General features: G+C 49.5%; 1 protein-coding gene across 1 annotated transcript in view; it reads right to left on the minus strand.

The window, feature by feature from the left end:
* The window catches only part of LOC309864613 (UL16-binding protein 1-like), a 253,814-nt gene extending 239,399 nt beyond the window's left edge, over nucleotides 1-14,415 (minus strand). The window contains exons 1-4 of the mRNA XM_082730253.1: nucleotides 14,000-14,415; nucleotides 12,647-12,910; nucleotides 12,150-12,425; nucleotides 11,364-11,495 (exon numbers count right to left, since the gene is read on the minus strand). Of these exons, the coding sequence (XP_082586379.1) occupies nucleotides 11,371-11,495; nucleotides 12,150-12,425; nucleotides 12,647-12,910; nucleotides 14,000-14,138 (804 nt within the window). The 5' untranslated portion in view covers nucleotides 14,139-14,415 and the 3' untranslated portion in view covers nucleotides 11,364-11,370. The remainder of the gene's footprint in view (nucleotides 1-11,363; nucleotides 11,496-12,149; nucleotides 12,426-12,646; nucleotides 12,911-13,999) is intronic.
* Between the last annotated feature and the right edge of the window lie 250 nt (nucleotides 14,416-14,665).

Raw genomic sequence — 14,665 nt, forward strand, 5'->3', positions numbered from 1 at the left:
TTTGTTATGGGTTGAATTCTGGTCCCCCAAAAGTTACGCTGAAGTCTAACTCCTGGTCTTGGGAAGGTGATTTTATTTGGAGATAGGGTCTTTGCAGCTATATCCACATGAAAACGAGGTCATTAGGGTGAAACACCATCGAGTAGGACTGTTGTCCCTGTAAGAAGGGACCAGAGACAAACAGGGAGGAAGTCCCGTGGATACTGAGAGGCAGAGAGGGAAGCCAACCCTGTGACAACAGAGACAGACATCAGGGGGCAGCTGACCAGAGCCCAAGAATGTCAAGCATGGCAAGAAACACGCAGAAGCCGGGAGACAGAACATGACTCTGCGGACGCCTTGCTCTCTATATTCCAGCCTTCAGAACAGGAAGGGAAGAAAATCCCGTTTTGTATTATTCTTTCTTTTTCAATTTATTTTTTATTGAGATATAATTGATACACAGCATTATATTAGGTTAGGATGTACAAGGTAATGGTTGGATATTCCTATATATTGTGAAGTGGTCAGCACAATAAGTCTCGCTTCGAGATCCACTCTCTCAATAACTTTGAAATATACAACACAGTATCATTAACTACAGTGAACATGCTGTACACAATACCCACATGAATTTTTTTAAAAAGATTTTATTTATTTATTTAAAGGTTTTATTTGTTTATTTGACAGAGATCACAAGTAGGCAGAGAGACAGGCAGAGCGAAAGGAGGAAGCAGGCTCCTTGCTGAGCAGAGAGCCTGATGTGGGGCTGGATCCCAGGACCCTGGGACCATGACATGAGCTGAAGGCAGACGCTTTAACTCACTGAGCCACCCACGTGCCTCATAAAGATTTTATTTATTTATTTGACAGAGAGAGAGAGATCACCAGTAGGCAGAGCAGCAGGTAGAGAGAGGGGGGGAAGCAGGCTCCTTGCTGACCTCGGGACCCTGAGATCATGACCTGAGCCAAAGGCAGAGGCTTAACTCACTGAGCCACCCAGGCGACCCCCCCACATGACTTTTAAATTCATAACTGGAAGCTTATACCTGTTGGCCACGAGAAGGGAAGGTACTGATGGTGGAAATGAAGATGGAAAAGTTAGGACAATGGGTGAAAGGGTAGCAGACCAGCAATACCAGAAAGGACTGATATATTCTAGAATATACGGTAGAAGGTGGGCGGGTCCGGGGCGGAGTCAAGCAGGAAGTGAAAAATGTTCTGCAGAAACCTCAGATCTCGGTGCAGTAGAGCTGCTAGGAGCTTCCCACGGAGAATGGGGTGGAGTAGGGTCTCCAGCGTCCGTCCTGGCCTCCTGCTCTGGTTTTTCCTGCCGGTCTGTCCTACACCAAGTTGCAGCCCTGAGTACACAGGCAGAACCCGGGGTGAGAGTGGGGTGTTGGGAAGTGAACAGTAAGATCGAGAAGTGGAAATGGTGATGGTGTTGGGGGGGGGGGGCTGTTCTAGAGCCTTCTTTCGATGACGCCTCCTCAGTCACTCATTGTGGTCACTTTCTGACTAGATGTTTTCTAGAGGTTGTGGGCAACAAAACCACAAAGATAGAAGAGGAAATCTCAAAAAGTTTGAAGTTGGGCCAGGCTGTGGGGGCGGGAAGCAAAGCACAAGAGAGAGGGCCCCCTGGAGGTCTGTGGTTCTTTTTCTTTTATTATTTATTTATTTACTTACTTACTTACTTATTATTTATTTATTTATTTATTTATTTATTTCAGCGTAACAGTATTCATTGTTTTTGCACCCACCACACCCAGTGCTCCATGCAATCCGTGCCCTCTCTCGTACCCACCACCTGGTTCCCCCAACCTCCCACCCCCCTACTACCCCACCCCTCCCACCCCCGCCCCTTCAAAACCCTCAGATTGTTTTTCAGAGTCCATAGTCTCTCATGGTTCACCTCTCCTTCCAATTTCCCTCAACTCCCTTCTCCTCTCCATCTCCCCTTGTCCTCCATGCTATTTGTTATGCTCCACAAATAAGTGAAACCATATAATTGACTCTCTCTGTTTGACTTATTTCACTCAACATAATCTCTTCCAGTCCCGTCCATGTTGCTACAAAAGTTGGGTATTCATCCTTTCTGATGGAGACATAATACTCCGTAGTGATATGGACCACATCTTCCTTACCATTTGCCCGTTGAAGGGCATCTTGGTTCTTTCCACAGTTTGGGGACCGTGACCATTGTTGCTATCTGTAGATGGCCCTTCTTTTCACTACATCTGTATCTTTGGGGTAAATACCCAGTAATGCAATTGCAGGGTCATAGGGAAAGTTTTTCAATTAATATTTTAGTTTGAGATAACTATACAATGAATCCATAGACAGCTCTTACAAATAATATAGAGGTGGGTAAAAATAAGTGTGATTCTGTTAGATTTTTTGTGGAGACATAATTTAAGGATGACTCAGAAATCAACTTTCAGGAAATCATCTGTCAGTCTCAGACAAGATCCTGACACTTTGGAATTTAACAGACATTCTGGGAATGAAGCAGTGGAGAATCTTCCTGATTTCCCTAGGTCCCTTACCTACAGCACTGACTTTCCTGTCAGATTTTTTGTGGAGACATAATTTAAGGATGACTCAGAAATCAACTTTCAGGAAATCATCTGTCAGTCTCAGACAAGATCCTGACACTTTGGAATTTAACAGACATTCTGGGAATGAAGCAGTGGAGAATCTTCCTGATTTCCCTAGGTCCCTTACCTACAGCACTGACTTTCCTGTCATCCTCCTTCAGTGCACAGTGAGCCTTCACAGCAGAAAGAGAACTGATTCTAACAGTTGATTTATTTCCTCATGAGCAAAGGATTGGTATCCAGAATATACAAAGAGCTCCTACAAATAAATAAGTATAAATATGGTTCTCCTGAAATCTGTGCAAATGCCTGGAGCAAGTCACCGACAGTAAATCAGCCTATGAAATTGCGGAACACATCCCAAGAAATCAAGATAACATGAAGAACAATGGGCTCGCTTTATACATGCATCAAACTGACAACATTTTAAAGAGGGTTATAACAAGTGGTGGACAGGAAATGGAATAATAAGGGTTCTCGTGTCTGTTGGTAGGAGTTTAAATGGAATCACTCTTTTGCCCTATAATTCACCTTATCCGGATGGTGGTTGGTATGCTCATCCCACTGCATGGCAATCCCGGTGTTAATTCAAGGCTGGAAACACAAGGGGACCAAAAAGCAATAGAGATGTAGGATTGTTTACCGCAGTGCTATGTGCCATACCAAAAAATTAGCCATAGGATATCCAACTGATGTACAATATATACAGTGTATTATTAGGAGATTTCTGTTTCTCTCTAAGACTAAATAATCTGAACTACTCTAAAAAAAATGACACAAAATTGGGTTAAAACACCAGCTGAACAAACCTTTCAAATATACATTGAGAGCTTCTGGACAACATTCAGTCCCAGTGGCCTCCTACATCTGAATCTCTTCACCTACATTTACAGATTAAACCAATCCACCAACAAGGCAAATAAAACACTCTAACCCTCATCTTCAACACATCCAGGAAATGGAAAACACCCAAGTCCATCGATCTCTTTGGCCATATTGGATGTTGCTGGAACAACTTGAAGCAGAGCCTGAGGACAAGGAGGCCCTCAGGTACCATGAGACCTACTAGGAGATGATCCTGTGGTGACCCAGGGGAATGTCCCAGTGTGGGGAAACTGTATGCTAAAATGTTGGCATCAGGACATCACGAAAACTGGGAGGACATCAGTGTGACAGCTCTGTCATATGGTTCAGGAGAAAAGGTGTTCTGTACAAGACTCACAATGTCTTAAGAAGTTTAGGCTTGTTTCAAAATATGTATGGTTCTGAAAAATGGGAACACAAGAAATACATCAGTTTCAGAATTTGACGTGACAAGTTAAATGGCTCCAAACATCTCCTGGTCATTTTTTTTAAGTCAGGTCCTCCCTCTTTGTTCCCTTCTTTCTCTCTGTGCTCCAGCGTTCAGCAGCCTCTCCATCCTGTTCCTCATCAGCATGGTCACCCCAGGCCTTTCTAGAGGGGAGAGCAGCTGAGGACTGAAATTGGGAGGTGCGCACTCTTAATCTCTAGAGACCCTGACCCTCACTTTGGTGTAGGAGATGGCAGGCACCTGAATCAGCTCTTTGGAGATGAGATCACCCTCTAAGCCTTCTGTAGATAGTGTGTTCCCAATGATATTTCTGCTTGAAATTCATGGCTGCTAAGGGATTTCCCACACAATCTCTCTGGCCCTATTCACCTCCTGAAATCTCTTCCTCTCCAAAACCCTAAGGTTCTCACCATCAGCCTCCAGGCTTTCTGTTCTAGAACCTTCCTGTGTCAGGTAGTTTGGATCACATGGGCCAACAGCCTGTGTCCTGCGAACGTTGGGCACAACTATCACCTGTTGTTAAGTCTTCCTCACCCACCCGTTTTAGTCAGACTTCCCCAGAAAATAGAAGCAGTATGACGTGCAGACAGGCAGAGAGATAGTGAGAGATTTACTCATGCGCCTGTGGAGGCCGTCAACTCCACATCCTGAAGCCATCCTGAGACTCAGCGGTGCAGATGGAGTCTGAAGGCAGTCTGTGGGAGAGCTCCCCGTTCTTTGCGGGAGGTCATTCTTGTTCTTTTCAGGCCTTCCCCTGATTTGACAAGGCCCGGCAATGTTCTGAAGGACATTCTCCTTTACTTGAAGGTCACCATTTAAATGTCAATTTTATCCAAAATATTCTCCAAGTGAACAGGCAAAATTAACCACCCCACATCCCTAGGCTTCCTCTCTTCCCTTCTGTGGGGCCTCACAAGTGAGTCCAGAGTAAGAATATCACACCCGGTACTCGCTTCAGATCCCTGCCTTCACCCTGTGTCCAGGCCACCTGCCGCCCTCCCCCCTGCTCTGTGCCAGGCACACTGGCTTTGTTCCAAGTCTACAAACTTTAGGAACCTGGTGTGGCCAGGACCTCTTCTGATCCTTTGGGGGAAGGTCTCCCATGTTGGGACTGATGAGGCTTTCTCCCAGAGAGAAGCCACACCCAGGAAAAGGAGCTTGGAGTTTGGAATAGAGTGCAGCCAAAAGCCAGCCTCAAGGTTAGCCACCCTCAGGAGGTGTCTCTGCCACCATGCTAAGGGGCTGGGGGAGGGGGAACATGATGGGGCCCACTGGTTCTTGGAAGCAATGCCACCTCTCCCAGATGCTCCCTAAGAAGCAAGAACACTCTTTCCCAGTGCATCCCAAGGAAACCTCAGATCAGGCTCTCAGCTCCCAGGCTGTCCACCCTCCTTCTCCACAGGACCGCTGCTGTGCCTGTCAGACTCCACACCGGCCACACGGCAGACTTCTGAAACTCCAGTCTTTGAGCTCCGCTAGTTGTTGTCAAAACTCTCATCAACCCATCTTGTTTTCCCAGTCAACGGCTTTGGGGAAGTGTTTGCCTTGTGCGATCCCCTGTGAGCTCCTCTCTCCCTCTGTCTTTCTATCGCTTCTCTCCATGACCAGGGCCGCTTCCCCTCTGCAGCACCTGCAGTACCCTTCTCCCCCAAATCACACCTCGGCAACCCCTACCTTCCGTGATAACGTGGTCTCTTTTCTCCCTCTCATTGTGTAGTTTGTACTGTCCATCCTCAGTTCTCTGTCTTGGGTGTTCAGAATGATTTGATGTTTATCTAGCTGTGTTTGAGGGATGAGGGAAGCCTTGGTCCTCCCACTACTCTAGGCCCTTAACTCTCCTCTCTAATCTTGTTTTACTGAGGGACTTGAGGTTGAATCACAGAAGAGAAAGAACCCCCAAGGTTCTCTAATGTCACATAATATTTTTTTTAACAATGAACAGGATCATGATGCTGACAAGTGTCTCACTTTCACTAGCAAAGGAAAAGCTGCATAATATTCTCTTCCTACAAAATTCTTGTTTAAGCAGTTAGAAGGCAAACTGTTGGGATTCCAGCAGTCAGCCCCAACAGAACACAGTGTTAATGTTATGAAAGAGTGCGGAGGTGGATTATCATGACCAAGAAAGAAGGCAATGAAATGTTCCATCTCCTCCATAATCATGATGATCTGGAGGGTTCTCCCCTCACCCTAGGGGTCAAAGCTCCCATTGGTTAAGGTGAACAGCAGATGGTGGAAAGACCACCCCCCAGGAGGGACAGTGGGTGCAGGAGAGCACATGCCAGGGGCTCCTTGTAGCAACCTCAGCCTCTGAAAGATAGACAGGAGCTTGTTCAAGTGGCTGAAGAGATCCTGGGTCAGTCCTACTGCCCCCACCCCCCAGTCACTCCCTTTCTCAAAGACCTGTCCTCACTGATGGCCCAGCACCCCCTCCCCCACAGCTCCCAACCCTGGATCCAGAGCCTGAACACCTTCTTCCATCATTAGCACAACACAGAGTCAGCTCCAGACCCCCTACCAAAAAGTGGGGCTCAAGACTAAAACGGGGGGGTGGGGGGCGTCTGGTTGGCTCAGTCCTTAAGTGTCTACTTTCTCCTCAGGTCATGACCCCAGGGTCCTGGTATTGAGCCCTGCATCTCATCAGGCTCTCTGCTCAGCGGGAAGCCTGTTTCTCCCTCTCCCACTCCCTCCTGCTTGTGTTCCCTCTTTTGCTGTACGTCTGTCAAATAAATAAATAAAATCTTAAAAAAAAAAAAAAGACTAAAACCAGGAATGAATCATCTTTCCATTTAATTACATCTTGATCCACCTTTTGGATCAGAAGCCATAAAGGAGCAGCTGGGAGGCCTACCCGAAGAGAGGGACCTGGATCCTGGTTTCTGTAGCCTTGGGGAGGCTTCTAGACACAAATCCATCTTCCCTTGTCTTCAGCCTCTCCTCAACTTGGTAGCTGAAAACAAGGTCTGAATGTGACCATCCTTGCCCTGCCACACCCTTTCCTGGTCCGATCAGGTGACAGCATCCCATTCCAAAAGCAGCTCAATGCCCCCTCCTGAGGCACTCTGAGGCACCTCTGCTCAAGGCAGGGGCAGTTCAGCTGGCTGGGGCTCTGGGCTCTGCAGGAGGCTAGCTGCCAGGTTCTGAGAGCACCAGGGCTGAGCCAGGTGTCCCAGGGGACCCTGGAGCTCTGGCCTTCGAATCTCATCCTGGAGAGCCTCTCCCAGGGGCCCTCTGTCTTAGCTGCCACCACCCAGGGAGAGCTGTGTGTTCTGCCTCCTAGAGGGAGAGCTGAGCATGCTGCTGCCTGTGGGTGGTCCTGGGCTTTGCCCCGTCCCAGGAGCACATGGCTTTTACACCAGTGTTACTGGACCTAGCAACTCAGAGAAACCCAATGACTGTTCCATTTTTTTTATTTGAGAGAGAGAATGATAGGGTAGGGGTAATGAGGAGTGTGACAGAGGGAGAGCGGGGAGCAGGCTGAGCACTGAGAACGAGGCAGGCAGAGGCCAAGATGGGAGCCTTGCCTCTCAGCATCCCAGGATCCTCACCTGAGCAGAAGGCAGATACTTATGGGACTGAGCCACCCAGGTGCCCCAATAATGGCTTCCAATAAAAAAATCAGATTTTCTCATACCAGTCAGTAAACAAGATAACCTATTTATTAAGTCACTAATTGAACTGAATTGTGTAAATGTCAGAGGAATTGGCTTCCAATTTTAGGATAAATTTGATAAGCAAAAGTTTAATGAAAATTTTAAGCAACATGACATTAAAGATTTGTCGTAATAAAAGATGGCTTATTTTAGGAAATAGTTCTGGCAGGACTTAGTTAATCTTGGAATTACATGAATGTATAAAAAGTTTCCTCTTGAGTTTTCTGGGTAAGATTCAGTTTCCAAGTAGTGGCTTTTTTTCCCCTTTCATATGCTCTGGTTATAAAATATAATATTTTAAGTTGACTGGATAGAATTTGAATTTTTAATATATTAAACTAATAGATATTTGTGTTTCAAAAAAAGATAAAGAATACACAGTTCCATAATATTAACCATTGTCACTTTGCTGCACATTAATCCCCAGAATTTATGAGTTTCATACCTGCAAGTTTGTATCTTTTACCACCTTTTCCCATTCCCACTGTCCTTTCAAGTAGAGTTTTCTTGATTATTTCTGAGATTTTCAATCCTTTCATAGGCTTATTTGCCATGTACTGCAGCTTTGGAGAACCAGACTTGTTCCAATGGTTGTAAGAGTGCTTTAAATATTCTGGATACTGATCCTTTGTCCATGATAAAACATTTTTTTATTATTATTATTTTGTATTATGTTATGTTAGGCACCATACAGCACATCATTAGTTTTTGATGTAGTGTTCCATGATTCACTGTATGCATTTAACACCCAGTGCTCCAGGTGATATGTTCCCTCCTTAATACCCACCACCAGGTTCACCCATCCCCCACCCCCTCCCCATCTAAAACTCTCAGTTTCTCAGAGTCCACAGTCTCTATGGTTCATCTCCCCCTCCGATTTCCACCTTCTTCATTCTTCCCTTCCTTCTTCTAATATTCTCCATATTATTCCTTATGTTCCATAAGTAAGTGAAACCGTATGGTAATTGACTCTCTCTGCTTGACTTATTTCACTCAGCATAATCTCCTCCAGTCCTGTCCATGTGTCTGATTTCCAACACGGAAGGAGAACTTGGAAAATATTCTTTGTTCAGAATTCTTGTTCAGTCAGTTAGAAGGCCAAGTAGAGGAATCCCAACAGTTATCACTGTTAGGTCTGTTATTAAATAAAATGAGACTGAGACAAAGTGAACGCTACTTAAAGCTTTATTTATGATAAGTATTAGAAGTTAGACTGATTGGTCAGGGGAACGAGACTGAGACAAGGTGAAAGATGCAAAGCTCTATTCTATGCTAAGCATTAGAAGTCAGACTGACTGGCCAGGGGTGTCTCCAAAGACAGTGACCCCTCCCAATCTTACAGGCTACCTTTTATTGGGTAAAACAGTAACCCATATTTTGGTATCTCAACCCATTGGGTTTGTGTGTCTCTTGCTGATTGGCTAGTTTCATCCGGTCTGGTGACGTGTTATTCAAGATTACTCCATACTAGGACAGTTACAAACAGTACTTTCTGGGAAGGCTTAGTCAGTTAACATATTCAATGTGAATAATAAGATCGTCGTCCTTCCCAAGATGGAGTCATTTAGGTTTGGGCAAGACCTTCTCACTGATACAAACAGTACTTTGTACTGATTAGATGTCTCTATCTGCCCTGACTCGTCCTTGTATTCTGGGCTCTGTTATCAGGAACTAGCAGACTACATTTCACTGGTTTCCCAGACTTGTTTCTAAGTAAGTTTCTCGGGGGGTGGGGGGCAGGGTCAATTTAAGTTTTATTGCAGAAACAACAAAAATGGCTATTTACCCAAGATGGAGTTGCTCTGGCTAAATAGGTCCTTACAATCACCAGAGCATCCATATTATGAAAAAGTGCAGAAGTGGGTCATCATGACCGAGAACGAAGGCAGGGAAATACTCCATCTCCACCATAATCATGATCTCCTGGAGGACTGGAGAATTCCGCCTTCACTACAAGGATCAAAGGTCCCATCGGTGGACATGGACAGCAGGTAGAAGCCACTCATCAGAAGGGAGAGCAGGTGTAGGAGAGAAGATCCTCAGGCCCTCTGTAGCAACTTCAGCCTCTAAAAGAGAAACAGGAGCTTGTTCCAGTGGCTATGACAATCTTGGGTCAGTCTTCTTGGGCTTCTCCCTCCCCAGTTACTGCCTGGCTCAAAGCCCAGCTCACACTGAGGGTCAAGTATCACCATACACTATCCGCCCCTCCCCCAACCCTGGGACACCCAACCCCTGGGTCCAGCAGCCTGACCAAACTCTTCCCTCATTACCATAAAACAGTCATCCAGGCCTTACTGCTGAACACCTAGGTTCAAGAGTAAAGCCGCCAATGATTCATCTGTTCCTATGACATAGATCCTGGCCACCCTCTGGCCATGTGAGAAGGCCTAAGAGTATGGCTGGGAGCCCTACCCAGAAAGGGACCTGGATCCTGGCTCCTGTAGCCTTGGGGAAGGTTACAGCAAAGATCCATCTTCCCTTGTCTTCAGAATTTCCTCCCCTTGGTAGCTGAACACAAGGTCTGAGTGTGACTGTCCTTGCCCGCCACACCTTTTCCTGGTCCAGTCAGGAGACAGCATCCCATTCTAACAGCAGCTCAGTGCCCCCTCCAGAGGCACTCTGAGGCACCTCTGCTCAAGGCAGAGGCAGTTCAGCTGGCTGGGGCTCTGGGCTCTGCAGGAGGCTAGCTGCCAGGTTCTGAGAGCACCAGGGCTGAGCCAGGTGTCCCAGGGGACCCTGGAGCTCTGGCCTTCGAAGCTCATCCTGGAGAGCCTCTCCCAGGGGCCCTCTGGTTAGCTGCCACCACCCAAGCAGAGTAGCATGGGAGCAGAGCCCTGCAAGCCAGCCTTTGGTTGGGTGGGCAACGGCCTTCCCACCCCTTTTCTTTGATTCAGACACAGGCCCCTCTCCTGGACGCAGCATGGGGAGGTCCCCATCCCTAGGGCACATCACGTGCGGCCACCTGCTGCTCTTCCCCAATCCAGAGTGTTGTCCATGCCTGGTGCTCCTACTGTCTGCACACCACCCCTTACTTGGGCGCCACCCAAGGTGAAAAGCTGGTCTGAGCCAGGCCTGATTTTGCTCAATCCCTTGAGCAAAAACAGGATGTAAAGTTTGGGCTCAGGGGAGCCCTGTGCTTTTCCAGCAGCCTTAGCAAGGCGCTATCAGAGCTCAAGGAATAAGCTTGCCCAGGTAACAGCTATCAAGCATGTGAGAACTTGGTCCCGGCTCCTTCTATAGGTCAACTTGACGGGCCAAGGGACACCCCCCAGTAGCTGGGAAAACATTCTTTCTGGGTCTGTCTAGAGTGTGTTTCTCGAAGACATGAGCATTTGAATCAGTAGACTGAGTAAAGGAGACTGTCCTCATCGAATCCACGAGGGCCTGAATGGAACAAACGGAGGAGGAAAGGTGACTTTGCTCTCAGTTTGGCTGGGCCATCCTTCTCCTACCCTCAGCGTTGGTCATTAGCACTCCTGGTGTTTGGTTCTTTGGACCTGGACCTAGACTTACACCACAGATGCCTTGATTCTCAGGCCTTCAGGTTTGCACTGGAAGCCCACCACCAGCTTCCCTGTTTCTCCAGCTCACAGACCCCCTAGTCATGAGCCAATCCCTTTTAATAATTATCTACCTCAACCTCTACATCAACAGCTCCTGATGAGTCTCTTTCTTGGGAGAAGCTAATATAGTCCAACGCATCTGGTCTCATGTTCAGGTGAGAAGGTTCAAGTAAAAGGACAAGGGCTGGCCATTCGCCTTTCTCAGTGCTCACCTCGGGCCATCTGCCTCTCACTTCTGACTCAGTTCTGCCCACAATACCTGTCATTCAAAGGACCATGCCTTGGACAACAAGGAGGATTAAGTGCGTGAGGACCACAAGGAGGACGGAAGTGATCGGCCTGATGGCGGCGCCTTTGACCAGAGGTACATGCAGGGTTGTGGCCGGTGCTCCTGAAATGAAAACACAGTAGTGAGAGCCCTGATCAGGGGCCCCAAACCGGGGGCAGGAGTCTTTAGCTGCTGCTGCCCCCACGTAATCCTACAGCCCAGATGTCCTCCTTCTGCCGTGTTTGTGGCAGCCGCTGTGACTGGTCCTGGGGATGGAAGGTTCATGCAGATCATATAGCTAATGGGGGAAGCAAGGCTTTCCGTATAGACAGTCACTCGTGCTGTGACAGAAGAGGAGGGGACATGTATGGATGGTGACAAGACATCTTGTCAGGAGCTGACATTTCACCTGGCACTGAAGGATTTCAAGAAAGAGACCAGGGGACACAAAAAACAACAATGAGGACCAGAAAAGGGAACAGTGAGAAGTAAATCTCTGGAAACAGAATGAGGCCTGCAGGTTGGGGCCAGGAAGAAATCCACAGAGAGAAAACTGAAGGTATGTGCAGTAGGGAGAGATGCGAGGAGGTGAGCAGGGAAAGGAAGGACACTAGGACACACTAGTGGCCCTTGTACTCCCAAGCACAACTCATCATGTATGCAACACACACACACACACACACACACACACACACACACACACTCACATACACACACTATGGCGGGGTCGGCCAATCTCTTCAAGAGAACCAGCACTCCATCCAGGCTTGTAGTTACCTGTGGTCTCCTGTGTCTCGTTGCAGTGCTCCCGCAGTTTCAGAAGCCATCTCTTACAGTCTCCGTTTGCGATCTTCATGAGGAGCTCGGTCAGCTCTCTGTCACCGTCCAACATGTCCTTAACCTGTTGGCCTCCAGGAGGAAACTGTATCCACTTTCTGTTCTCCGGGTCAAAGAGGCAGGTGAACTGCTCATTGAAGACAAACCGCCAGGATCTTCTGCTGTGTCCGTGGGCCCCACGCTCACACATGAGCCTGCCCTGCAGGGTGAGAGAATCTGCCCCCGCCCCCACCAGGGGAAACAGGTCAGCCTCTGGTCTTGATCAATCCTTTGCCCCACCTGCTGCACACTCCTCAGCTCCCCTTCACCCTCCTGGTCCTTCTCTGGCCTCCTTGTCTGCCCTGGCTGCTGGGACCCACTTCGAAGTTTTACATGAACACCATAGCTCCCCAGCCATGCCAAAGTGTTCTCCTTCTGCCCTGGGCCTTTGGACTCACCGCTCTTAGTGAAAATCTCTGCTTTGATGTCCAGCAGTTTCTTTCTGAGCTCTTCCCCCAGGTCCTCCAGAGGTTCCATCTGTGTGTCCCAAAATGCTGTGTCCTTCAGCTTCATCCCACAAGGACCAACGGATATGACCCGCTTGCTCCCACAGTCATAATAAAGAAACTCGTTTCCATTGACCTGGCCTTGAATCTCACACCATGGTTGTCCAGGCCTGGCCTGAGATGTGATGGAGAAATTGTAGGAAAGCGAGAGAGCATCTGGGAAGGAAAAACACAGGTGGAACTTGGTGCTGGAAGAAAAAGAGCAGCAGGCACCCCGCTGCCATCCAGGTGACAGCAATAGAATGTGTGGAAGGAGGAGCAAGGATTGTCCCCACACAGCGGCTCCCCCAGTGTAGAGGCTGGCGCCCTTCCCCTTTTGGGATAGGATCAGGATACCTCTGGAAGTACACATATCCCCAGATGGGAACCTGGGCCTACCAGGCCAAACCATCAGTCACTCTACCCAGTGCACACACAGGCCAGCCTGGCCATAGCAGAGGAGGCCTGCATGTCAGGACTGTCAGGACGCTGGCCAGTGTCCTGGAGGAAGATGAGGGGCAGGGAGGGGGCTGCTCCTGAGGAGCTGGGGCAGGGTAGGGGCAGTGAGGATAGCGTCCAAACTCAGATAAGGGAGAGTTCAGGAGATGGGTCGCAGGATTCCGTAGGGCCCAGCAGATGGCGCTAATGTGCTGCAAGGATGAGTCCAGGTAAAGTGAAGAAAGGCCTGTCCCGTGTTGCACTAACTAAATGACTAAGAATTTCCTGAGCAGAGACTAGAGGAAGGGATCACAAGGCTCAGAGAAATGCATAAGTCAGAACGATATAAAATATAAGAAAAAACAAAACAAAGCAAAAAAAAACTCCCCAAACAGAAAAACCCAAAAAGGTCCACAAAATATATCCAGGGGGAGCGCTGGAGGGGCAGAGGTGGGGACTCCTGGAGAAGTTGCTTCAGTGCCAGAGTCGCGGGGGTGTGCGGGGTCCAGACCCTGCGCGATCGCCCTGTCCGGTAGGCAGCCCGGGCCTCCAGGGCTGGGCTCCCGCTTCCCGAGGGGGTAGGCGGGGGCTGGAGGCGACAGCGGACTCCCCGCCGCGGCCTCTCCCCACCCTCGCCCCCGCTCCAGCACCCAGAGCCGGGCAGTCCGTGGTCGCCCAGGTCCCCTCTTTTCCACAAGGCGACAAAGTCCCGGCGGACTCCGCGGAGCGGGAAAGGAGCCCGCGGGCGGCGGCGGCGGCTTGGCGGGGTTGGGGAAGTGAGGGGGCAGCCCAAGCCGGCGACGAGGGTCCCAAGATCCCGGGACTCACCTGTCCCTGCTCCTCTGCGCGTCGCGCCCACGACCGACCCGGCCGGCGCCGCCGTGATCCCGCGCGGCAGCCGCAGGAGAAACAGCAGGAACAGGAGCCCCGAGCGCCCCGTGAGCGTGGCGGCGGCCGTGGGCTCCATCGCGACCCCGAGCCGGGGTGGGGGGTGCCAGGGGAGGCGCGGAGTGGCTTCCCAAGGAACCCCGGTGGGAAGCAGACGCGCTTGCTGGGCCGGGCGGGCTGCGCGGGAGGGCGCCTGTCTCCCGCCGAGAGGGACCAGACGCCAGTTGGCGACAGGAATTCACCCAACTTCACCTTCTTACATGTGTGACAGACGCGAGGGAACGCGCGCGGGCGGAGGCGGGAGAGGCAGAGGAAGCGGCGGAGGACCGAGCTAAAGGCGCAGATGCAGGAGTCGCTGAGCCCGAGGCCGCGAAAGAATCCAGCTGGGGGCCCTGCGGTCGCCTGGGTTCGGACCTCCGGGTGGGCGGGGCGCGGACGCGCGGGGCGCGGACCTGCCCTCGCAGCAAGGAGTACTTTCTGCCCTTGAAAACCGCTAGAGAGAGACACGTGGGCCTATGGGTGTGACAAGATAACCGGATTCTTTTTTGAGCACGTGATGAATTTTACCCCCATCTTTTGTAAGAACCAAGTTTGGTGAGATAATTT

This window comes from Mustela nivalis (assembly GCF_964662115.1).
Source record: "Mustela nivalis genome assembly, chromosome: 5".
In the NCBI taxonomy this organism is placed as follows: Eukaryota; Metazoa; Chordata; class Mammalia; order Carnivora; family Mustelidae; genus Mustela; species Mustela nivalis.